The sequence below is a fragment of the Scatophagus argus genome, chromosome 1 (genome assembly GCF_020382885.2).
Source record: "Scatophagus argus isolate fScaArg1 chromosome 1, fScaArg1.pri, whole genome shotgun sequence".
NCBI lineage: Eukaryota > Metazoa > Chordata > Actinopteri > Scatophagidae > Scatophagus > Scatophagus argus.
The window spans coordinates 29,673,266-29,698,471 of record NC_058493.1 but is presented as its reverse complement, the minus strand read 5'-3'; the positions used below and the strand labels follow the sequence as shown (position 1 = coordinate 29,698,471).

The window sequence follows — 25,206 nt, the reverse complement described above, 5'->3', positions numbered from 1 at the left end:
GGTGCAACACAAGGTTTAATGAGGTCAAACAGGTATGAAGGTCCAAGCCCATTTTTTATGTCATCAGAAGAACTTAAAAGTTTGATCTGACAGGAACAGGAAGCCAGTGATGTGAGGCTAAGATTGGTGTGGCATGAACAATTTTTCAGTGTCAGATCAGAGTTAAGATGGTAAATCAAAAAGAAGGCTACAGCTACAGTATCTCTGGCAGCATGTGCCCATCATCACAGTGCATGGAGTGCACCTGGCTGAACAGTGTGGAGAAAACATGGAGATCATAGGTGGTGCTGTTGGCAGGAGGAGCAAGGAGAAAAGCTCAGGCAGATATGTTCACCAGCATGGAGATCACAGGTGGTGCTGTTGCCAGGAGGAGCAAGGAGAAAAGCTCAGGCAGATATGATCACCAGCATTGAGGCCAAATGCACAGACTCTCAGAGTTTACAAAAGTGACAAATAATTTGTGTATCTGCCCCATGACTCAGATCCCTGTTGGGAACAGTGCAGCACAGACCAGGACAGGAAGAGACTGAACAAGCTGGTCAGGAGGGCCAGCTCTGTCCTGGGCTGCCCACTGGACTCTGTGGAGGAGGTGGGTGACAGGAGGACGTTAGCCAAGCTGACATCCATCATGGACAACACCTCTCACCCTCTGCATCAGACAGTGGAGGCTCTGAGCAGCTCCTTCAGCGGCAGACTGCTACACCCTCAGTGTAGGAAGGAGCTACAGCAGCTCCTTCATTCCCACTGCTGTTAGACTGTACAGCTCAACAGTCTAGTCCTGTTTTCCTCTCTTATGAGGACTTGTATATAGCTGTATATTGTACTGTGTCTGCTGTAATTTGTAAATTGTTCATTTATTTTACCTTTATATTTTATCACTGTTTTAACACTTTTGCTTTTTGCAAACTTTCTCTGTTCTTGTGAGCTGCCACGACAAGTAAATTTCCCCACTGCGGGATCAATAAAGTTCATCTTATCTTATCTTAAAGTGGTTTCCACTTCTGTGACTGTGGCTCACTGGAGCATCAGGTCAGAGGTCAGCGATGATGTTCAAATAGTCAGTTATAAAGGTTTATTTGGATTAAATGTGCAATGATCTGAGACCTGAGAAGAGGTCATTAAGAGTGCAAGGCCTAAAGTCACGTTGTCTTCAGAAGTTCTCAGATGACTCTGCTGTAGTTGGTCATGTGATTAGGATGTTGAGTCCAAACCTGTGGTAAGTCCTGTCACATGGTGTGCAGTTTAATAAAGGAGGGCCTCTATTTCCATCCAGATGGTCATTGTGGGTGTTCTAGAAGACTATAAGCACCTGAAAGTGTAAATTGAACTGGAAGAACACTGAAGCCCTCTACAAGAAAGGCCATAGCTGTCTCTACTAAGGCTGGGGTCCTTAAACATCTGCTGGACAAAGCTGACAATGTAATCTGAAGGCCTGGTGACATTGTCGACGTGGAACTGGACACTCTGACATTGGTGTCAAATAGGAGGATGCTGTCTCCCATTTGCTTGCCGTACAGAAGGGACAGTCCCACAGCATCAGTCAAAGTTCCCTCTTGTCCAGGCCAGCAGAGGTCAGAAGAGTTTGGGCTTGTTTCTTAAAGTCTGGAGGGAGTTATTTATGTTTTCCAGTTTAATAACTGTGAATGTGACTGATTTGGAAATGACTGCATGTTTATATGTTCTTTCTCACCCTGCAGGAATGAGCGAAAACCCAAATCTTGTTCCCATTGTGACTGAGTCTGAATGTTAGGCTTCCAGGAGGAATGAATTCACATCCTGAACAGACTTGAGACAGTACTTGTGTCTGAGGCTGAAGATCTGAATTATTTACCTGTCTCACACTCAGAGTCAGGACACGGTGACACCAGAGTGTGAAATTTGGACCCCAAACTGAGCACACAAAAACAACTACTGAGGCAGTTGGATTAAACAGAAGTTATATTTACACGATTTGCAGAGTCAATTAAGAGATGTAGAAAATGTGTCACACCGCGCGGTAATGTCTTGTTTTAGATTTTATGTCTTGTTATTTCCTGTTTTATTTTGAAAAGTAACTCTCCTCTGGTTTCAGGTCACTTGCCATTCCTCATGTGTCTTCAGTTTGATTGTTTCCCCGATTACCCGATTGTGTTCACCTGTTCCCTATTACCTCCATGTGTTCAAATAGTCTGTGTTCCTTTGTGTGATCATGCCAGCTCTCCTTGCTACAGCCATAGTATCCTGTCTAGTAAGCTCATTGTTGCATCCTCTTTGTGAGTGATTTTTTTGTTGTACATTTCATAGCTCAGTTTAGTTTCAAGTTATTTTTTTCCTCTTTTTAGAGTGATTTTTGATCGTAGAATTATTTGTATTGATAGTTTAGATTTTCCTCCAGTTGGAGTGATTTTTTGTTCTTAGATTTATTACCTTAAATTGTAGATTTATTTCATTCTTTGGGAGCATCTTTTTTTCGTAAAATTTCATAGCGAGCCTTTGTTTCCTTTTCTCTGCTTTTTTGTTGTTAATGATTCATAGCTGTGTGTTCTCCTGGAAGAACGCACATTAGGATATTTTCATAGCCTCATTGTTTTTTCACTCTGCCAGGAGGTTTGTTTCAGATGTTGTTAATAAAGTCTGATCTTTTGAACTCGAGTCTCTTTGTCTGAGTCCTGCTCCGAGCCCCAGCTTGACACAAGGTAAGACACACAACGTAAACACACAGGAACAGTGATGACAATGAGATCGATTTGTCTTCTGTGCCAACTACATTTGTAGCAGCTTTTTCATATATGTTTTATTAAATACAAGATAATGCACATATGCATTTAAGAGCCCCTCATTTTCTGATCAATTGGAGCATTTTTGTCCTTCTGCAGAAAAGAATCATGTTATGTTTAAATCGATTCAGTTTATTTATATAGCACCTTTTACAATTAAAATTGTCTCTAGGTGCTTTACAGAGACCCAGAGCCTGAACCCCCGAGCAAGCAGACAGTGGCAAGGATAAACTCCCTTTTAACAGGAAGAAACCCTGAGCAGGACCCGACTCACAAGGGAGAACCATCCTGCTGATAGTCGGCTGTTTGAAGGAGGAGAAGAAGAGGTAGACAGGACAGAGAGGATGAAAGAGAGAGAGAGAGAGAGAAACATACATGCAGTAGACATCATATATTACAAAGGACAAACATGACAGGTTGTTATAACTGGAATTCTGGAGATTATGTATTGTATGTATTTGTTTCTTAGCTGATATGTTGTTTAAGTTAGTTCTAATATCACTACATAGAAGAACAACAGGCAGAGTTTGACAGTAGACACTGGGTTTGTCACTGGGTTTGTCAGAGGATGCAGTTCAACATGTAGATCTGGATGGAGAGAAACCTGCAGAAAGATACAGAGAGAAAGAAAGGGAGGGGGAGACACAAAACTACGAGGAGAGCAGGACACAGGGAAGTCTGGGCATCCCTGCTCAAGCTGCTGCCCCTGTGACCTGTTTCCAGATGAAGCGGAAGAAGATGGATGGATGTTTCTGTGCTGTGATGGTCTCTCAAACCAGACTTAAACACTTCAAACAGGCTTTTCATGTGTAGGTGATCAGTTGACTGACTTGCAACCACTCTTATGTGCAGAAGACGTCTCTGTTACAAAAACTGTTGTAACCAGGGCCAACGATAAACCATGGATGACTAGGGAGGTACGACCAGCACTGAGGGGGTGTGATGCAGCCTTTAGATCTGGCGATACTTGGGCTCTCAGAGAAGCAAGATCCAACTTGAGCCATTCCATCAAGGCTGCAAAACGCTCCCAAGATCAGCGAATCCATGGTCTTTTTCAAGACCTGGGCAACACCAGGACAGCGGAGAAACTCATCAGGACCCCGCTCCCCTCTATCCGAGACATTGGGCTCAAGTGCTGACCAGAGCCCAACACATTTCCTCTGACCCCACCACCCTCACCATGGACTGTTTTCAATGCGCCCTCTGGTAGGAGGTTCTGCAGCAGAACATCCAGATTCAGGAACAGCTTCTTCCTCCTAGCCATTAGGCTGCTGAACACCCACACACAATAACACAGGACCCTCTTCTGTGGACTGTATCAGAGCCCCCACCCCCACCACTCTGGGACATGTAACATGTGGTACTTGAATGCTATCTCGATGCCACACATCACTTTATTCTCTGGTCACTTTATTTTTTACTTTGTGTACCTTTTATTTTACCAGTGTCACTTTGTTCTCACAATACTTTATATATTTACTATCTTCTATTTACTTTTTCCCCCACAATTATTTTTTTCCCCACAATTAATTATTATTACTCTTATATTTATTTTTTTGTACAGAGATTACTTAATGCCTGACTTTCTGTGAGCAATGTAACAACATTTCATTCAATAGGTGCATCACTGATGGATCTGCTGAATGACAATAATGTAAGTTAAGTCTAAGTCTCTTTCAAGTTTTTTAGAAACAAATGCGAGGTTGGATATCGGTCTATAGTTTGCTAGGATGTCTGGGTCAAGTGAAGGTTTTTTAAGTAAAGATCTGATAACAGCAGTTTTAAACGTCTGTGGTACATAACCTGTTGTTAAAGACAAGTTGATCTGATCGAAAAAGGAAGCGTCGACCAGAGGGAAGACGTCCTTGAGGAGTTTAGCTGGGGTGAGGTCTAAGAGACATGTCGTTGGGTTAGATTTATTAATGCTGGAGGTCAGCTCAGGGAGGTCTATGGGCAGGAAGCTGTCCAGAGGTTGATTAGGACTGAAAGAGGTTTCTAAAGATGGCAGTATATTGGCTACCGTGGAGAGATCTTTATTGATTTAAAGTTTGTGATTGATCTAAAGTTTGTGATTTTTATTGGTGAAGAAACTCATGAAGTCTTCACTACTAAGAGTTGCAGGAATACAAGGCTCAACAGAGCTGTGAATCTTTGTCAGTCTGGCTACAGTGTTTAAGAGAAAATGTGGGTTGTTCTTGTTTTGCTCTATTAGTGATGAATAATAAGCAGTTCTGGCTTTACAAAGGGCCTTTTTATATGTCAATAGACTATCTTTCCAGGCCCTCTGGGATTCAACTGATTTGGAGGAGTACCACTTCCTCTCCATCCGTCTTGATGTTTTCTTCAGTGTTCTTATATTTGAATTATACCAAGGAGCTAGCCTCCTATGATTTGTAACCTTCTTTCTCAGTGGGGCAACCATTTCTAAAACTGTAACGTGGCTGCAGTGTTGACAAAGTAATCAATTTCTGCAGGAGTAATATTTAAGTCAGTATGCTCTGTTGTACTGGTACATGGTGCTGAAGGGAGCTGTGATGGGATTGCATCTCTAAATCTGTCTACAGTATTCTCAGAGAGGCATCTGGTATAGTAAACCTTTTTGTTCCTTGCTGTAAGGTCTGTTAGAGTTAGCTCAAAAGTTATAAGTGAATGGTCTTAAAGGAGAGGGTTTTGAGGGACAACTAACAGGTTCTTAGTTTCAAGGCCGTAGGTGAGAACTAGATCGAGGGTGTGATTATGACAGTGTGTTGGTTCATTTACTCTCTGAAGGAAACCTATTGAATCTCAGAGTGAGTTAAAGGCTGTCTTAAGACTGTCAGGGTCAACATCCATATGAATGTTAAATTCATCCACTATAATGACTTTATCTGTACTGAGCACTAAACTAGATAAGAAGTCAGAAAACTCAGACAGGAACTCTGAGTAAGCAGCAGCAGGTGGGCGATACACAACAACTAATAAAACTGGCTTTTCTGACTTCCAGTTTTGGTGAGACAGGCTGAGAGTGAGACTCTCAAATGAGCTATAGATGGATTTAGGTTTGGGGTTAATCTGAAGGCTGGAGTGGTAGATTGCTGCCACTCCTCCTGATAGTTAATATAACCAGATGGAGTTGATTCATTTAAACTAACATATTCTTCATCCCGTAACCAAGTCTCAGTGAGGCAGAATATATTGGACTGATGATCAATAATTAGATCACTGACTAAGAGGGATTTAGAGTGGAGGGATCGTATATTTAATAATCCACATCTGATTGTCCTATTTTGTGGTTCTAAATAATTGCTAGTTTGTATTTTTATGAGGTTATTATGATTAACACTTCTTAACTTTTGTGCTGGTTGGACTGTGGGAGGATGAGGCACTGACACTGTTTCTATGGGATTGTTAAACTTAGTGTTACTGTGTGCATTTATATTTTTATTTATTGTGTTTTTGATGCAGGGCGGCAGTCCTACAGAAGCAGCAGAAAAGTGTGTAAGACAGCGACTCTTCCTCCTAGCCTCAACCCTGGGTTGTCAGGGTGTTGGTTGTCTAATAAACTTGGCTATATTGGTAGAAATATGAGCTGCTCCACCCCAGGTGGGATGAATAAAGGCCACGTTGTTTTCTGGACACCACCGTGACAGCCAGTAACGGAGCGATGACATGCTAACTAAATATGTCATCACTGGTCAGATTCAAGAGGGAACCAGAGAACGCTACGGAGTCCAACATAGTTTTTGCCAAATTACGCACCAACTCCATATTAAATTTGGTGACGTCTGACTGGCGTAGCCGGGTGTCATTAGCGCTGATGTGAATTACAATCTTACTGTATTTACTCTATATAATAATCTCTCACCAGCAGCTTTAAATTGCCTTCTATGTTGCCCGCTCTGGCCCCTGGGATGCATTTGACTATGGTTTCTGTTGTTGGCTTCACGTATCGCAAAACAGAATCGCCAATAACCAGGGTCGGGTTCTCAGTGGGTGTGTGGTTGAGTAGGGAAAAGCGGTTAGACACATGAAGCGGCTGGTGGTGAACCACGGGTCTTTGTTTCGGACTGCGCTTCCTTCAAACCCCCACCCAAGTTCCCTGACTTCCGGAGGACAACTAACAGCAGCTAAGGGAGGCTGGTCCACACAGGCTAACTGCAGCTGGCTAGCTGTCGGGGCTAATGGACTATGATCTACAGTACGAAGCCGGGCCTCTAACTCAGTTAGCCTCGCCTCCAAGGCTATGAATAAGCTACATTTTCTACACATCTCACTCTCACTAAAGGAGGCAGAGGAATAGCTAAACATTTCACACACCTTACAGAAGACGGGAGAGGCAGAGAGAGAGAGAGTGAGTGGAAGAAGCCATGCTAACACTAAGCGAAGCTGAGCTGAGCAACAGAGACAGAACGGACCACATCATGACCACACCCAGATTTTGGAACATACAAAGGAATGGAGGGAAGTAAAGAGGTTTCTTCCTTCATGTGTTCAAATCCAGCCTTGAGTTAATAAGTTCTCTGTTCTGTATGTACAGTACATTAAAGGTATGGCTTCATTTGTTTGCAAATTTATTTATGGTCCTGAGAAACTACCACATGTTTGAACAAGTTTTATAGAAGACCTTTGCTATCAAATGTGGCAGACTTTCCTGTCCATCCATCAGTCTGTCATACAGTTCAGTCTGCTGCTGGTGTTTAACTGCAATGTCATAAATCTTTAAGTCATCAACTCTGACTTTGTCTCCAGCTGCTTGTTGAACTGCCTCATTTTTCTGTCAGTAATTTCATTTGTTTAACAATTTCCTTCATTGTCAGGAAGTTTAGAAGTGAATGTGAGAGAAAATACAAAGACAAATCACTGCAACACTCAAATATTAACTCAGTGACTTGTTAACAAACAAAACCTGATTTTACTGTGGAAACTCTACATTTAACAAGTTATTAGGTTATTTAAACTAAAATCATGTCAGCTCAACCTGTTGTTCACTTCACAACTGTTATTCATTTGCTTTCCTGTAAATGAAGAAGAAAATACCTGAAACAAGCGACGTTCCTGAAGACTGCCTGGATATTTCATTGGTTAAAGTTCAGTAACAATAGATGGCGTTAAAGCAAATTTAAAGTAACTCTTGCATTGCAGTTCAATTATTGCTACGTACATGCCGAGTAAATCCATAAAAGTTCCTCTGTTTCAATCAGAAGGATCCTTATCCACATCACCTGCACAGGTTGTACAGGCTGACTTGGTGCTTTCTCCAATCAGAGCTTTGAGAGGCCTTCATGCTTTAAGGCCACAGTATAAATCAAATCCTGAATATTCCTGAATGAGAGAAAGTTAGTGTAACAAAGTGAGGAGATAATATTCATAAAATCTTCTGGTCTGTAACAGACTGTCACCTGGACACTAATACACGTGGACACTGTTTATTTCAAAACATTTGAAAGCCATGAAACACAGAAGCAGTTCAGATTCTGACTCTGACTGTAGCCAGCATGTGAGTCACCTGGACAAACCACACTGCAGTACTCTGTAACATGACAGTCAGTAGTGTATCCTATTGCGGATGACTTTCCCCACATACTGCAGTGTAATTACTGCCCTAATGAGTTGTGTTGAAGGTCCTCACAGCACTTTGAACTTGTCTCCAAGAGTATCAGTAAAGTTATGTTACTGTACAAAAAACACCTTCATTGTGTTCATGGATCAGGAAACTGAGAGCTGCCATGAGATCAGCAGGAAACGATCTGAGTGATCTAGGCAGAGAAGACGTTCACAGAGTCTAAAAGAGGGAGTCAAAGACAAATCTCCAGATAGTTTACCACCTGTGGAGGTAAATGTGGTGTCCTCTGCCCAGGTGTGCTGTCTTTATCAGCATTCAGTGACAGATGAGCAGAGGTGCAGCTGTTTCACACCTGAAGCGTGTGTGTGTGTTGAAGGTCAAGTCTGCCGTGTAACCATCTGTAAATACCTGTATTTTTTAGATTTATACTTATCTTGTTGTTTATCCTATTTTTATATCTTTCACTTTCTTTCTCAGAAAACTGCAAGTGCAATGTCTGTACAAAAAAGAATTTCCTCTCGGGGATAAATAAAGGAATTCTGATTCTGGTCTGATATTTGGTTTCTGTGTAAACTGATTCAATGAAGAACATCATGTCTGAAAGCGTCTTTCTTTTGCAGTCTCGCAGAAACTTCCATTCTTTCTGTTTGTCAGTTTTCATTTAAAAAACAATTATGATTTAATTTCACCAGTGAACATACACATATTTCACACGTTCTGCCTCCTCTTCACTTCTGAGAGGAAAACTGAGTCATGCAGTGATTTTGTTTTGAAATCAGCTGACAGGAAACAGTACGCCGTGTTTCTGTTAACTTGTCGTCTCTCCAGCAGTCCGTCGCTGTTTGGTCGGGATCATGGACCTGGTCTTTGAGCCAGCCTGTCGCGGTGTCCTGTTCCTCCACCCTCTGCTCTGATCCCCAGCTCCCCCCGCGGAGCATCAACATGCTGCTGCTGGGAAACGACACCTGCGGCTCATCTGACCTTCCGCCGTCCAACCACTCGGAGACGGCGGAGAGCGACGGCGCGGGACCGGAGGCGGTGATCGTGCCGGTGGTGTTCGGGCTGATCTTCGTGGTGGGGGTGGTGGGAAACTCTCTTGTGATGCTGGTGATCGGGAAGGTGGGGTACCATAGCAGAGGGAGAGACGGTGGTGGTGGGGGGACAAGTCGCTCCAGCAGCCCGACCAACGTCTTCATCGTGAACCTGAGCGTGGCGGACCTCAGCTTCCTCCTTTTCTGCGTCCCCTTCCATGCCACCGTCTACTCCCTGCCGGAGTGGGTGTTCGGAGCCTTCCTCTGTAAATTCGGGCACTACTTCTCCACCGTCAGCATGCTGGTGAGCATCTTCACGCTGGTGGCCATGTCTGTGGACCGCTACATTGCCGTGGTGCGCTCCAGAAAGTCTCCGAGCGTCCGGAGCCGCAGGAACGCGCTGACCGGTCTGTGCATCATATGGACGCTGTCTTTGCTGTGCTCGGTGCCGGTGGCCCAGCACCAAGTCCTCACCAACCACCCCGCCGCCCCCAACAACTCCTTTTGCTGGGAAAAGTGGTCCGGAGCCTCCAAGCAGTCGTACAAGGTGACCATTCTGTTGATCGGATATCTTCTGCCACTGCTGCTGATCAGCTGCTGCTACACAAAGGTCAGTTCAGAAAAGATCCCTTTTAACGGGATAATGTTTGACTCCCAACTGCTGTAAAACACAGATTAATAACAGAGCACAGGGACCAAAGGGCACCAACAAAGTCCTGATGCTCATAAAATCTGTGCGTAAAAACAAAACGTGCAGAGACCAACCGGACATCACATTTCAAAATAAAACACAGACAAAGTAAGTGCAGGTGTGGAAGTTCAGAGTTAGATGGCTTGTGGATGAAGCATATTTTTGCTCACTTTCATTTAATCTGATAGCAATCCTCACCATACAAAATGCTGGTCTGAATTTCCTAAATTCTACATGATGGAAGTGATTCAGAGTGAAAGTTTAAATGGTGAAATTAAAGTTTAGTTAAAGATACAAGATACAAGGTTTATTTGTCATACACACAATCATACACGGTACAATGTGCAGTGAAATTCTTTATGTCCCTGCTACCAAAAAATAGGTGAGTAAAAATTAAATATTGTAAAATAGAACGCTTATAAAAAAATAATAACTTTTAATAAAGTGAAAATGTGCAGTATTTACATGAATAGTATTTACATCTAGTGCAAAGTATAGTTTTGTCTCTTGAGAAGTGACTCACATCAAAACATCACAGTGTCTTTATCTGATCTGTTCCAGCAACGTGAAATCTTCTGCTCATGTGACAAACTAACCACAAATAATCATCATCAAAATACCGTCTCTCCGTACAAGTGTTCACTGATAACAAAATGCTGCTCAGTTCTATCTCCGTGGCAACAATTGTTAAAAATTCTCAAATGAGGCCTGCATGATTTCTTCTTCTCTATCAAAGGCAAAACATCAGACTGTAATTCAAGACAAACTGAAATAACTTATCAGCAGTCGTTTGTCTTGGAGGAAGACACTGGACTGAAACAAGAGAGGATCACCTGGCCTGTTGTTTGGAGGACCAAAGTTGGCTTGGTTTGTGAGAACTGTCTCACTGCAGACCCTGGCCCAGTCTGCTTCCACCTCCGTGTCCAGGCTCACCCCACACCTGGAACCACAACCTCTCCATTTGGTCGAGAGAGGTGGAGCTGCACCACCCATTTGGCTCTGCAGCAAGCACCTCTTATGTTTTCTCTGACCAAACAGCTTCAGTTTATAAATTTATATATTTGTTTATAAAACACAAAGTGTTTGTGACAGTGTTGTCACTGTTGGTTAATTAAAAGGTTAAAAGGTCCAGTGTGCACACAGTGATGAGACTGCACCACCAGGTTTCTACAGGAGCTGGACAAACCAGTGTTCTCCCACAGGATTTTGTGTCAATTTAAAGGTCATAAACATCAACAACAAAACCCTCAGTGTTGGCTAATCAATGGCTCTACACAGTGTAAACATGAGCCTGTAAGCTGGTCAGTGTCTGTCCACTCGCTGTAGTCCACACTTCAACACACCACAGACCGTATGTTGTAGCAGCTCCCAGCTATAGAAAATGGATGGATAGTTTTTGTGGGTGTAAAAAGATTGAATTCAATACTGTGACTTTATTCCACCTGTTTCTTTTTTATGATTAATTGATCAGTTTTGGGGCGGCACAGTGGTTAGCACTGTCGCCTCATAGCAAGAGGGTCCCAGGTTCGAATCCCGGTCTGGGCCCTTCTATGTGGAGTTTGCATGTTCTCCCTGTGCCTGCGTGGGTTTTCTCCGGGTTCTCCGGCTTCCTCCCACAATACCAAAAACATGCACATTAGGTTAATTGGCTGCTCTACATTGCCCCCTAGGTGTGAGTGTGAGAGTGTGTGGTTGTCTGTCTTTGTGTGTTGGCCCTGCGATTGACTGGCGACCAGTCCAGGGTGAACCCCGCCTCTCGCCCGTAGTCAGCTGGGATAGGCTCCAGCTCCCCCGCGACCCTGACGGATAAGCGGTATAGAAAATGGATGGATGGATGGATGATCAGTTTTGATTGAAACTGTTTGCTTTTTCTCCAGGTTTTACTTCATCTACATAAAAAGATGAAGAACATGTCCAAGAAGTCTGAGCGTTCCAAAAGAAAGGTACAGTCGTCCCCTTCTTCCTGCTCCTCGTCTTCCTCCCTCCTTTTTGAAGTTTAAGGAACCAGTCTGATTCAAACACAGGATGATAATGGTGATGATGTTGTCAGTTGATGAGTGTCCTGAGGTATACCCGCATTGTCATGCCCACCTTCATCTCATTCTGTCCAGCAGATTGTCATTGTAGGTAGTTCTCATCACGCCGACGTTTGTTCAAATGTTAATTCTTCCAGTCAGTTTGGTTTTGATTAGATCGACTGGTTTTCAGCCTTCTCTTCTTCTTCGCTCATATCTCAGATTCTAAGCTGGTCCATTTTATGCATGTGCTTACGCAGAGCAGTGCAGGCAATAACGTCACAGCTGCACACTGAAGGTACATGTCCACAGGATCTGTCGTTTATATGTTTCCCATTCCCAAACACACTGCTGTGCATTCTGGCAGCGCTGCATTGTCTTTTGAGAGATGCTCATTTGTATAAAGTCGAATATTTTCAACTTAATGCCCAGCAGGACTAGATGGCACTCAAAACTTGACCCAAAAATGCAATAACTGACATGCAGTTGATCCTAAATGAAGGTATATTCAGAGACTGCATGATTTATTTCACACTTTAAACATTTTCAGAAACATTGCGCTGAATTATTTTCAAGATATGAGCAAAACTTTCCCAGCAAGCCGCCATGTTGGTTCATTTTGAAATCCCGGAGCACACAGCCCATGTGAAACCGTTCAGCCAATCAGTTGCAGCCAAGCAGAGTTTTCCTTTGTGGATTGGTTTTCTGTTTGGGATCATCATCTATCAAAACTGCCTACTGGCATGCCCACAAGTGTGCCATTTTGGGAAGCATTGCGATCCCTCACGTTGAAAACATGGCTAGTGGACACGTACCTTAACGTGTGTTTAGCGTGGATGTTCTTCACTGTGTGCGAAGAGGACACAAAGCTCACAATTTGTAATACATGTAAGGCCAAAGTAAGCTGTCAGTCAGCTGAACAGACACACAAAATGGAGACACATCGACCATCTTTGTCTTTGTGTCAGTGGTGTGGAGTCACTCTGAAAGCCAGTTGGCTTCTGCTGTCCTGCTGATTGATTTAGTTTTTGAAAAAACAGCTGCTGCTCACAGGAAACAGCCAATCAGCTGTCAGCTCTCACTCAGTCCTCAAGTTGTTTCCCCTTGATGCAACATTAAAAAATGTTTATTCAAACATTTCTGAAATAAAAAAAATAGTTGTTTTCTATTTGTTAAGTAAACTCTGCTCAGATTAAAACAGTTGAAGTCTTTAAATGTGTCCGATGTCACGGGGCTGAGAAGAAAGCGTTGGAGGCCACCATGGTTGACAGCTGACAGTGTGCAGATGTCCTGTAAGAGCAGATCACAGATCAGTTTACTGCACAGTGTGTGTCTGCTCATCAGCTCAGTGCAGCAGGAACAATGACTGCTGGGTAAATATTTAGACATCTTGACTACGAATAGAGGAGATTCCCTCAGACTGTAAGAAACAAAGGTTCAAGTTTATTCACTGCACCAACCACAGGTTTTCCATATTAATGTCTGAAGATACTTTACTTCTTAAGACTGCATTAATATTCTTCTGTTTCACAACAGCATACATGTAGAGAAACGCTACGTGACTCAGAGGGTGTTTTTATGAACACAGTGAGGAAATTATTTAAATAAGCGTACCTCTGATGTTATTAGTTTTCCTCCTGACAGTAAATCATGAGGAAGGCTTTTATGGTTGTATTCAGACTGATAGAGTTCTTTATGAAGCAGCCTAATCACAACTGAACAAGGTGAGACCAAGGCATAGCATCAAGCCAAGTCATATAAAATAAGGGATTATTTAAAGGTGACAGCAGGACAGGAGTCTTTATCTCTATAGATATCAGTGTGTTTCACAGCCTTTGTTTGTTTGATATGAAGAGCAGCTCATAAAGATAATTAAAGCAAAACATGAGCAGTCAGCCAGAAAGCAGCTGGAGAGCAGATGTTTCTCTCAGGAGGAGGTGGAGACCAAACAGAGAGCTGACACGGAGGGAATACTGGACATAATCATCATTGGGAGACACAAAAAAACTCTACATCACGTTGCTCTGTGAATGATCAGTAACTTAAAAGATGACGATATGTATGACGATATTCATGTTAAATACGTTCTGACCTTCTGAAAAGCCTTCTAACTCCTGAAGACAAAGTTTTATTGTTCCCCTCCATGATCAGACCAAAGCAGAGTGGAACATCCGATCAGTAAATGTCAACATGTTGTCAGTCTCTGTTTGGACATGTGAAGTGGACAGACTATCGTCCACCTCCTGTTCTCCTCTCTCAGTTTGGCTTAGGAAGCTCTGACGCAATCCTCATCATCCATCAGCTGCAGTGAAACCCCATGCGCACAGACAATCTGGAACATTTCTGGATCTGTCTCTATCTGTCTGTCTTCATCTGTCTGTCTGTCTCTCTGTATTTCTCTGTTTGTCTGCCCTTGTGAAAAGTGGACTCAGCGTCAGGACATTCAATGGACAGGGAGCCAAAAAGACATTCTGAAGTTTTTGTAGACTCAACGGAGCAGCTGAAGGACAGGAAAAGTTTGAGTGCTGTTTGTATCAGTCAGTTTTTAATCAGATTGCCTGTCAATCTGTACATGAGTAACTGCTGGGTGGAAATGAAATGAAGATGAGTCACAGTGAAGACACCAGAAACAAATAATAAAGTCACTCAATAACATTCATTTTCTCTCATTTGTATTTTGAATAAAGGTAAACTGATGAGTATGAAGCACTTTTTCGGGTATGCAGGCAGTGTTTAGTATTTAGGAAGTATTTTTGGAGTATCCAGGCAGTGACTGGGGAACGTTCAGATTTAATATGTTGATTTAAAATGGTGCTCTGGTCTGTCTGGTAGATTCAGACTGATGTTTCCTGTCTTCTGCAGACGGCTCAGACAGTTCTCCTGCTTGTCACCGCCTTCACCATCTGCTGGATGCCCCACCACATCATCGCTATGTGGGTGGAGTTCGGCAACTTCCCCCTGACTGACGCCTCCTTTGCCTTTCGCATCATCTCCCACTGTTTGTCTTATGGAAATTCTTGCATCAACCCCGTGCTCTACGCCTTTCTGTCTGAGAACTTCCGCAAGGCCTGCAGTCAAGTCTTCACCTGCTGTTTCCTGTACCCGCCGCCACCCAACAGCAAAGTGGTCCGTTTCCGCATGGAGACCTTCTCCTCCACGCACTCCACCAATGTATGAAGGACAGGGGAACAGGATCTGATCAGTAACAAGGACTAAAGGATTTTCTCCAGTGGGAATAAGAAGAGAGAGGAGAGAGAAGAGTTTCTACGACAGGTTTTGGGTCACATGACAACAGGACAGCTTGTGATTGGCTGATGACTATCTGTGGACAGTCTGCACTTGTCTGGTTGTATGAGAACAGAAAATGGAAGCTCATTAATGACAGGATTATGAACTGATGAGGAAAATGCTGAACATATTCAGTCTTTTTCAAACAGATATCATTAGCCCCATTTTCAGTTTTTTACCAATAAATCAGTCAACAAACAGTTTGATCTTGTTCAGAGAAATGGGGTATGTGCACACAACTGCAGTGGTCTCAAAAATTAAGAGAATCTTTGCTGGGCTATAAAAAACAGACAAATTTTCTCTGTCCATGAAGAAACACTGACTGTAATCCTCTTGTTTAGCAGAATTTTGTTAAAATATTTTATTGTGTCTTATGTTTAAATCTGTGTTTGTTTCACCTGCTAAAAGACAAGCTGATGGATTTCACTGGACACCAGAGATTCAACTCAGCAGAAGATTCATCACCACAGAAGAAACTCAACTGTTAATTTATTTTAGACCTTAAATCAGCTGCTTCATTTTCATGAACATGCACAGATGGACGTACATGAGAGGAGATGAGTGAACTGCTGCTTTAATTACTTTAATTAAACTATTATTTTAATTAAAACACAGAAACTGATTAAAAACTTCATTCTATGATAAAGTGTCCAGTACTGTGTACAGTTACTGTGCAGTTTGTGATAACCAGCTAGCTGCACAGATTCTTCATGCAACCACTAGATGGAACTAATATAAAGCTTTTAACTCCCGCCAGACGTCAGCGGGACTGACAACAACATGACTGAGTCTGTACTGGCACAGCATCCTGGAGCAGCTCAGTAGAAATTCACAGGAGGACAAAGTTATACCAGAAATGGCTTCTTTTTAGTTTGTATTTTTCCTGACCTGCCTGTGCAAGCTGATCCACATCGAAAACATTTTTAAGAGTTCCTGATGTCTGTCCCGTCTCTCACACAACGAAGACAGACAAAGATGGGTAGTAACAGCAATATTAACAAAGTAAAGATAAAAAACAGTATTTACAATAATAATGATGATGATAATAATAATAGATCGTAGTAATAATAATAATAATAATGTAGAAATATAACAGGTGGTAATTATAGTTGTCAGTGTCAAGCAAGACGGCAGCAGGAGGTCCAACCACGATCCATGGGAACCTGAGAGACGAGAAAGCACGAGGACTCCAGGGAAGAAGTTGAGTTAGTAACCTGCATTAATGGGACATAAATGTGTGCAGAAGGAGAGTTAGAGGAGGAGAGAGAAGCTCAGTGCGTCATGGGAGATCCCCTCCAGTCTGAGCCTATAGCAACATAACTAGGGGCCGGCCTAGGCCAGCCCTAACTATAAGCTTTATCAAACAGGAAAGTTTTAAGTCTACTCTTTAATGTAGAGAGGGTGTCCGCCTCCTGGACCGAAACTGGAAGGTGGTTCCACAGTAGAGGAGCTTGAGAACTAAAGGCTCTGGTTCCCAATCTACTTTTGAGGATTCTAGGAACCACAAGTAGCCCTGCATCAGCAGCACTGAGGTCTAACAATACGAGTATAGAGACGAGACCCTCATCTGATGAAGTGAAAGATCATTTGTGACTTTGACCAATGCCGTGTCTGTGCTATGATGAGCTCTAAAACCAAACTGGAAATCCTCAAATAAGATAAATGAATAAATAAAATTACAGAAACATTACAGCATGAACCCTGTAGAACCTGTAAACAGTCTGAACCTTTCATATGGTTCATCGCTGGGACATGAGGACCAGCCAGAACACTGTGAGGGTGGAGGGTCTCACACTTGTTTTTGCAAAAGACAGTACATTCATATAATGGTACATTTGATCCAAAGTAGAAAGTCATAAATAACGTCATCGTTTTGCTAGTCTTCAGGCTGACTTGTCCTAAAGCAGATTTACCTTCAATCATCATTTGTTAAATCTCTATCCATTAAAGAGCACCACCCTCTGTCCTCAGCAGCGTCCACTAATCCTGATTACAGAGGGAGAGAAGACAGGGTCTCCGCCTGTCACGTCCCATCCACGGACGCCTGAACACATCACACCATGGGAGGCTGAACCACAGGAGGACGTGACAGAGAAGACGAGGAGACAGGAGGAGACAGGAGGAGACCAAAAGGAGACAGGAAGAGACTGGAGGGTGATTGTGGAGGACAGCTGAACTTCACCGACATGGACAGCAGAGGGAGAAAAGGCACTAATGGGTCGTTCAAACGCTCATCCATCAAACGCAGCGCATCCTCTGGATCACAGAAGGTGAGACTGAGAGGGTTCAAACTCACACAACTTCATTTAAAATTCTAGCAGACATCAGACAGAAGAATAATTCAACACAAACATGGAGTCTGTTGTTTAACTCAGACAGAAACATATTTTCCGAGCGACTGACAGACTAAAACTTTCAACACTAGGAGTGTTTCAGCTTTTACAATAAGTTTAAAAAGAGTGGAAAACAGGAAATAATAAATGTCTTTAAAAAGCATTTCCTGTCTGAGATGTTGAAGTTCAACAATATAACATTTCATACATAGTTTTTTTTACATTTTTTTTTTTTGAATTGGAGATATTTTGATTTTATTTGAATGATTTTGAAGGTTTATTCTGATCTCTAAAGAATCCATGATGGGTGATTCATGGTGACATTCCGTCAGTAGTAGTAGAGAGAAGTAGTAGAAGTAGTACATTCATGTTATAATCTACATACAAAACATCAGAGCTGTACTCACAAGCCTGTGCTAACACTGAACTAGTTGTGGTGAAAGAGAAAAGAAACACAAGACAACAGTTTTCATGATTAAATGTCAGACATCTGGAGTGTTTTTAATTGTTTATGTAGTTTGAGAAGAAGGTTTGCTCAGCTGATTTACACACAGCAGTAATTTGATCTGATATGATTCCGATTTACATATATCCAGAACTTTAAAATCACACATCACCCGTACACTATTTGTACTATGTACAAACTGATATATAAGTCTGATATAACATTTTAATAAATTAGAGTCAGATCTAACAGGAAGTGAGTGTTTCTGTGACTTCCTGTGCAGAATGACAGCTGCTGCAAATTGTGTGTTTTGCCTGGAGCTTTTTGTCTCCACCACCTGCTGTTGCCGCCTGCTCTTGTCCGCTTTCCAGGTGAGGCGCAGTTTATCTCAAACAAGCTTAAAGACACAGTACCAGAACCAGCTGCTGAGACCAATTGATCCAGTAGTGAAGAATCTCTCAGTCTGCTCTGTTCTGTAGTAACTCAGTATTACCTGCTGTGTTGTTACCTGTTTATGTTGTTACACCTTATTGTAAAGTGTTACCCATTGTTCTTTAATAAATACCAGGTTATATGTGGAAAAACAGAAGATGAAATCTGATCCCAGGTCTGTAAACAGCAGAGACACTAAGCTCCATTCAGTAAACCGTTAGTTTCATCGCAGTCAGACAGACGAGATGAACCCAGTGATGGAACTGATTTAAACAGTCGGTTTGTCCTTCAGACTTCTCCGTGGTCATGTGACCTGATAGGGTTAATTGACGTCATGTGATTTTGCTCCACTAACACAATCGACTGTTTCTTTTCTCAAATAAGCATACAACTGAGGTCAGACACATTTAACTGTGAACAGCAGTGACATATTTCATCCCTGAAGAATTTAGTTCAAATAAGAGTCATCATTTTGGAAAGATTAGTTTGAAGTAAAAGAGCAGCGCAGCAGTGATGAGACATCCTCATCTACAAATGCAACCTGACAGTTTTAAATAAGGATCTAATCAGCAGAAGTCTTCAGTTTGGAGTCTAAAAATGATCTCATGATGAACACAAATCAACAATAATTAAAATGTGTGTCCAACAGATCAGCTAAATGTCAAAATTTCAGTGTCAGCATTACTGTACAATCAGTCATTAATGAAATCAATAGACAAAACATTAGACATCAGACAAAACCTCACCTCCACTTCACCTCAGTGATATTTATTTGGTTTGTTTTCATTGCTGAATTTTGTTTACAGACATTTCTGTCGTGAGCTCGAGTCTCAGACATACGTTCAGATGTCATGTCCACAAGGTGGTCATATTTAGAAAACAAAAATACTTTTGTTAAAGTTTTGGAGAAAGATGAATTTGGTCATAACCCCATAATAAGTCTCAAGTCACTGCTGATTGCTTTCAGTCCAATTCAGTTCATTTTATTTATATAGCACCTTTAAAAAAAAAAAACCCAGTAATGGGACTAATAAAGGATTATCTTATCTTATCTTTACAATCAAAATTGTCTCTAAGTGCTTTATAGAAACCCAGAGCTGAACCCCTGAGCAAGCAGACAGCAAGGAAAACTCCCTTTTAACAGGAAGAAACCCTGAGCAGGACCCGACTCACAAGGGAGAACCATCCTGCTGATAGTCGGCTGGGTGAAGGAGGAGAAGAAGAGATAGACAGAACAGAGAGGATGAAAGAGAGAGAGAGAGAGAAACATACATGCAGTAAACATCATACATTACAAAGGACAGACTGGTTGTTATAACTGGAATTCTGAAGACTATGTATTGTATGTATTTGTTTCTTAGCTGATATGTTGTTTAAGTTAGTTCTAATATCACTACATAGAAGAACGACAGGCAGAGTTTGACAGTAGACACTGGGTTTGTCACTGGGTTTGTCAGAGGATGCAGTTCAACATGTAGATCTGGATGGAGAGAAACCTGCAGAAAGATACAGAGAGAGAAAGAAAGGGAGGGAGAGACACAAAACTACGAGGACAACTGGACACACAGTTAATGACATAAAATAATGAATTATATGTTGATCTGATGAGGGGAGAGGAAGAAGAGGAGAGGAGGTGGGGAGTAGAGATGGTGGTGGTGTTGAGGAGGTGGGGGAACTGCTCAGTGGATCATGTTTGTGTCCCCCAGCAGCGTAGGCCTATAGCAGCGTAGCTATGATAGAGATTAAAGATTAACAGTTATTCAGACCTATTCTACCTGTGGCTGTCTGTCGAGAAGTGACTGTAACTATGGCTACCAGCCCTACACACTTTGTTTGAGGCTAACTATACGCTTTACTAAACAGAAAGGTTTTGAGTTTAGTCTTAAAAGTGGAGGTGGTGTCTGTCTGTCGAACCCAGATTGACAACTGGTTCCACAGCAGGGGTGCCTGATAGCTAAAGGCTCGTCCTCCTGTTCTACTTTTCTGAATTCTGGGAACTGCAAGTAAACCTGCACTCTGTGATCTGAGTGTTCTATATATATAGTCCCATATGAAGTTATATATATATATATATATATATATATATATGATATATGGGACTATTAAATCCTGCAGGTATGATGGGGCTAGTCCATTTAGGGCCTTATATGTAAGTAGGAGAATTTTAAAGTCTATCCTGAATTTTACCGGAAGCCAGTGAAGAGAAGCTAAGATGGGGGAAATATGATCCCTTTTACTGATTCCTGTTAAAACTCTGGCTGCTGTATTCTGGATCAGCTGCAGGCTATTAATAGAGTAATTTGGACATCCTGACAATAGTGAGTTGCAGTAATGCAGCCTAGAAGTAACAAAAGCATGGATGAGTTTTTCAGCATCACTCTGAGAGAGGACACTCCTAATCTTAACAATATTATGGAGGTGAAAGAAGGCGGTCTTAGAGGTCTGTTTAATGTGATGGATAAATGACACGTTCTGATCAAAGATAATGCCGAGGTTCCTCTCAGTCGTACTGGCAGCCAAAGTAATGCCGTCCAGAGAGAGAATATTATCAGCTATTCTGGTTCTAAGATGTTTGGGGCCTAAAACAACGACCTCAGTTTTGATGGAGTTTAATAGTAAAAAATTGGAGGTCATCCAGTCCTTTATGTCCGTAAGACATGCCTAGAGCCTGGCTAACGGCTCTGTTTCTTCAGGTCATGTCTCTGAATATTTCCTAGTGGGAGCATGTATAAGGTGAACAGGATCAGCCCAAGCACTGAACCCTGTGGAACACCACATAACCGTTATTTGTGAAAATAGTGAACAAAGTGAAATCTTTCTGATAAATATGATTTAAACCAGCCTAGTACTGTCCCTGTGATCCTAGTCTCATGTTCTAATCTGTGTAATAAAATGCTGTGATCTACAGTGTCGAAAGCAGCACTGAGATCCAGCAGAACAAGTATGGAGACAAGTCCACGGTCTGATGCCATGAGGAGGTCATTTGTAACTTTAACCAGTGCTGTTTCTGTGCTGTGATGGGCTCTGAAACCAGACTGAAACACTGACCAGACCAGACTGTTCCTGTGTAGGTGATCAGTTAACTGACTTGCCATCACTCTTTCAAGTATTTTAGACAAAACTGGGAGGTTGGATATCAGCCTATAGTTTGCTAAGATGTCTGGGTCAAGTGAAGGTTTTTTAAGTAAGGGTCTGATAACAGCAGTTTTAAACACCTGTGATACATAACCTCTTGTTAAAGACAAGTTGATCTGATCGAAAAAGGTACTAGCACTTTAATGAACAACATTTCCTCAACATTATGTTAGCAGAAAATTTTTTCTGCTGGCATTAAGTTGGAATTATAAACACATCTGGTGTTGAAAAGGGGGCGGAGCTGCAGTCTGTTCACTGGGACAACATTCAGATGTTCACTGAGCCAGAAACAGATTTTATCTTTTCTGTCTGATCACATGTTGGGTTAGAGTCTTTGATGAAAGGATATCTCATAGTTCTGTTGACAAATATGTGGTGTTAAGAAGAACAGATTGTCCATATTAAATCGGAGTGAGCAGCTGGAGCAGCAAGCTGATGCATTGTGGGAAACTCTGCTGTGATGCTTGGATGACTGTCCATCAGTGTTGTGACAAACTGCAGATTTATGTGCACGTTATTCGTTCTATCATCGGAGCAGCTGATGGTCAAAGGCCACAGGACAGCAGTCACGTTCTTCATACTTTCATTTCATTACACTCTTTTGACAGCAGCAGTTACTGGTTGATGTACAGAGTTAGTTTGGTGTAGGGCTGCAGTCCGTCGTTTCTCAGCGTGTGATCTGGAAAAGTCCAGGAAACATTAGAAAATATCCTTAATCATCATCTGTCTAAATATCTTGATGAATTTGTTGTCACATGATGCGAAGAAGAGCAGCAGATCATCACAAAAGATGATGATGATGATGATGATGATGACAAAATCAAGCTGATGACATTCAAATTAGCTCCACCAGCTGCACATGAAAGCATAACTGAAAGTAATGCAATCAAATCATATGGAACAATAATATAATCCTTATTAACAAGTGATAATCCTTATTAACCCAATGATTCCACTGTTTTTTTACCCACTGGGTGAAGTTGTGTCCATTTCGCTGGTGGGGGTGACGTTTCTGTCTAACACCTGCAGGTCCACTTCCTGTCTCAGTGATGTAAGCACTGATTATGAAAGCGCGTTGAACATCATTAATCTCATTTGAGAGACTGGTAATCCTCAATCACTCACATGAACCACAACAATGCTCAAAACAAGAAAAGGGACTGATTTTAATATCAACAAGTATATAGATTTACACAAATACTTTATACAAATATTAAGCCTTTTTACTTTTTACCTGACAGCTGGAGTTACTTTGCAGATTAAACATCTGATTGTGAATATATGCAGCTGATTATTATTTATCGAACATTTCTCAGCTCTTGTTCTGACCTCTCGGTGGAGGAGCTGTGAGAGGCTTCATATTTTCTTCTTCAGATAAGTTTCACAGAAAACACAGTTTTCATCACAGTTAACAGTAATAAGTGAAAATATTCTATATATTTTAAAGAAAATGTTATGGAGTTTGGTTGGTGGCTGTCTGGGTGGAGTCCTCCTCACATGTATCAATAAAATCCTGGCAACATCTCATTGAAGAGAAGTAAAAAGTTCAGGATTTCTCTCTGAAATGTGGTGAAGGAAAAGAAGAAGTCAACAAAATTCAAATAAAAAGATCGAAGAAAAGAACTTATGACATGGAGAGAAGAAGATGAACTGAAGAAGAAGGAACTGTCGAGCAGATTTCTTAAAGCAGAATTGTTGAGCTCCAGCTCTGGGAGAAAATATTCATGTGTTGAGGCTTGATGGGTCATGAGACTCCCGGAAGGATTACCTCGGACTGGAGTCATGAGAATGGTTCCAACAAAGAGTCCTGCTGCCTCACATGCTCATCATATGAATCTGCTCAGCTGCACAAACTCAACGCCTTTCTTATCCAGACTGAACCAGAGAGCCAACAGGTCTTCTGAGAGCTGTCAGGTCCACAGAAAGCCCTCGGGTGTACACTCTGGACTGGTTTCAGCAGGGAAAGCAACATCTGGATGTTCAGACAGAGACAAGAAGTGTTGCTGCCATCCTCACAGATTTAAGATTCTTCATCTGCTGTGTGTTCTGAAGATGACACATTTCAAAGGTTAGTTTAGTTAGTTTTTAAGTTTGCTCATCTTTTAAAAATGGTTGAGAGTGAATAATGTAATGAGCCTAAAAAATCTTCAGAAACAGACAGAAAATCAGTTTGTGTGTGGATTGTCTTAAAACAATACTTAAAACAACAGATGATCTGCTGGCTGCTCTCCATAAAAAGTCCTGAAATCTACAGAAACTGATATTTAAAAAAACAACATTTTTCTGCTGCAGCAAACTCCTTCACTTATTTTGACCCTGACAATCATTTCTATAAAATGCTGAATGATGTAATTTTCATATTGACTGTATTAATACTTCTAGTAGAGAGTATGCTGTGTATCTCTGGATATCTACTACTTTAAGCTCCAGTTGCAACACAAAGAGGATCAGAGAATAAATTTGTGTGAAATCAGGCTGTCAGTGTATTAGCTCAGCTGCTAATGGAACAGTAAGTCACCAAAGTTTATCAACATGTATTATTTCGATGTCTTCCTGTCTCCTAACTCTGTGGAAACCTTGTGGACAAAGTCTGTATCAGTGAAATCAGGACCCCACAACTCCTGACTAGATGCTGCAGCCTCAAAAGGCCACTTTTGTTTCTCTTTCTCCTCGTCTTCATTAGGGCCTTCTCATGAACTTGTTGGTTTCTGCTGGACATCATCTTATCAGGGAAGTAAGCAGTGACTTGTGTGGTCTCCATGTACACTTCCATCAACAGTGTGCTGCAGGCGGGTTGGTCCAGAACAGTGATCAGTTTGCACTGGTATCTGATTTTTAAAAACACGGACTGCCAGCAAACAAGTCAGAGCTCGGGATGCTTGTATTGGTTCACAGGGTGAATTAGTGCGTCACCAAAGTAGAACTCAACATGAAAAATGTACCTTCACGACAAGAATTACTTCACAGTCCTTGTGAGGTGAGGATGGTGCTTCATCATTCACGTGAAAAACACAAAAAACCTGCCGCTCGTGTGATGGTAATCCTCCATCATTCAGAGTGCACAAATTTTACAGAGTGCTTAGTGAATCGCACAATAACACGCAATGAAACACAGTAGCACACAGTCATCAGTGCAGTGTGGATTTAAGCGCAGATTTAAAGGCCTCTTGTGTGTGTCCCTGTGTGCAGCAAGATTAGGAGGGGACCATAAGAGGATTTGATGCAGAATGAGATGGAAAGCTCTACTCTCCCAGTAATTAGCCAGATACATGCAGACATGAGCAGCTTGATGTTTCAGCTGTTTGTCATGGTTTACTCGTGTGTAATATCACTGCATGCAAAATAAAAATGGACGATATGAGAGCTCCTCAAAAGTTAAGCCCAAACATCTGGGTGCTCCTTGATGGAGTACAGGTCATAAGTCAAGTCAAGAGTCAAGAGGTTTTTATTTCAGCAGTCACTTCAGCTGTTCACAGTAACAGTGAAAGCGAAGACACACGAAGTGAAGACAGCGTTCCTCCAGGGACCAGGTGCTACA

The 25,206-nt window shown here is 41.9% G+C and overlaps 1 protein-coding gene across 1 annotated transcript; it reads left to right on the top strand.

Moving 5' to 3' along the window:
• The first annotated feature begins 8,858 nt into the window (after window positions 1–8,858).
• Window positions 8,859–15,767, top strand: galr1b (galanin receptor 1b). The gene is made up of 3 exons (XM_046398647.1): window positions 8,859–9,939; window positions 11,898–11,963; window positions 14,898–15,767. The coding sequence occupies exons 1-3, from the start codon at window positions 9,241–9,243 to the stop codon at window positions 15,210–15,212; spliced, it is 1,080 nt and encodes a 359-aa protein (XP_046254603.1). The 5' UTR covers window positions 8,859–9,240; the 3' UTR covers window positions 15,213–15,767.
• Window positions 15,768–25,206: the final 9,439 nt, after the last annotated feature.

What these genes read in the sequence shown, in the direction of transcription:
- galr1b (XM_046398647.1), top strand. Translation starts at nt 9,241, where the DNA reads ATGCTGCTGCTGGGAAACGACACCTGCGGCTCATCTGACCTTCCGCCG. An exon ending in TCAGCTGCTGCTACACAAAG is followed by an intron (nt 9,940 to 11,897) that starts GTCAGTTCAGAA and finishes CTTTTTCTCCAG; the next exon opens with GTTTTACTTCATCTACATAA. An exon ending in CTGAGCGTTCCAAAAGAAAG is followed by an intron (nt 11,964 to 14,897) that starts GTACAGTCGTCC and finishes TGTCTTCTGCAG; the next exon opens with ACGGCTCAGACAGTTCTCCT.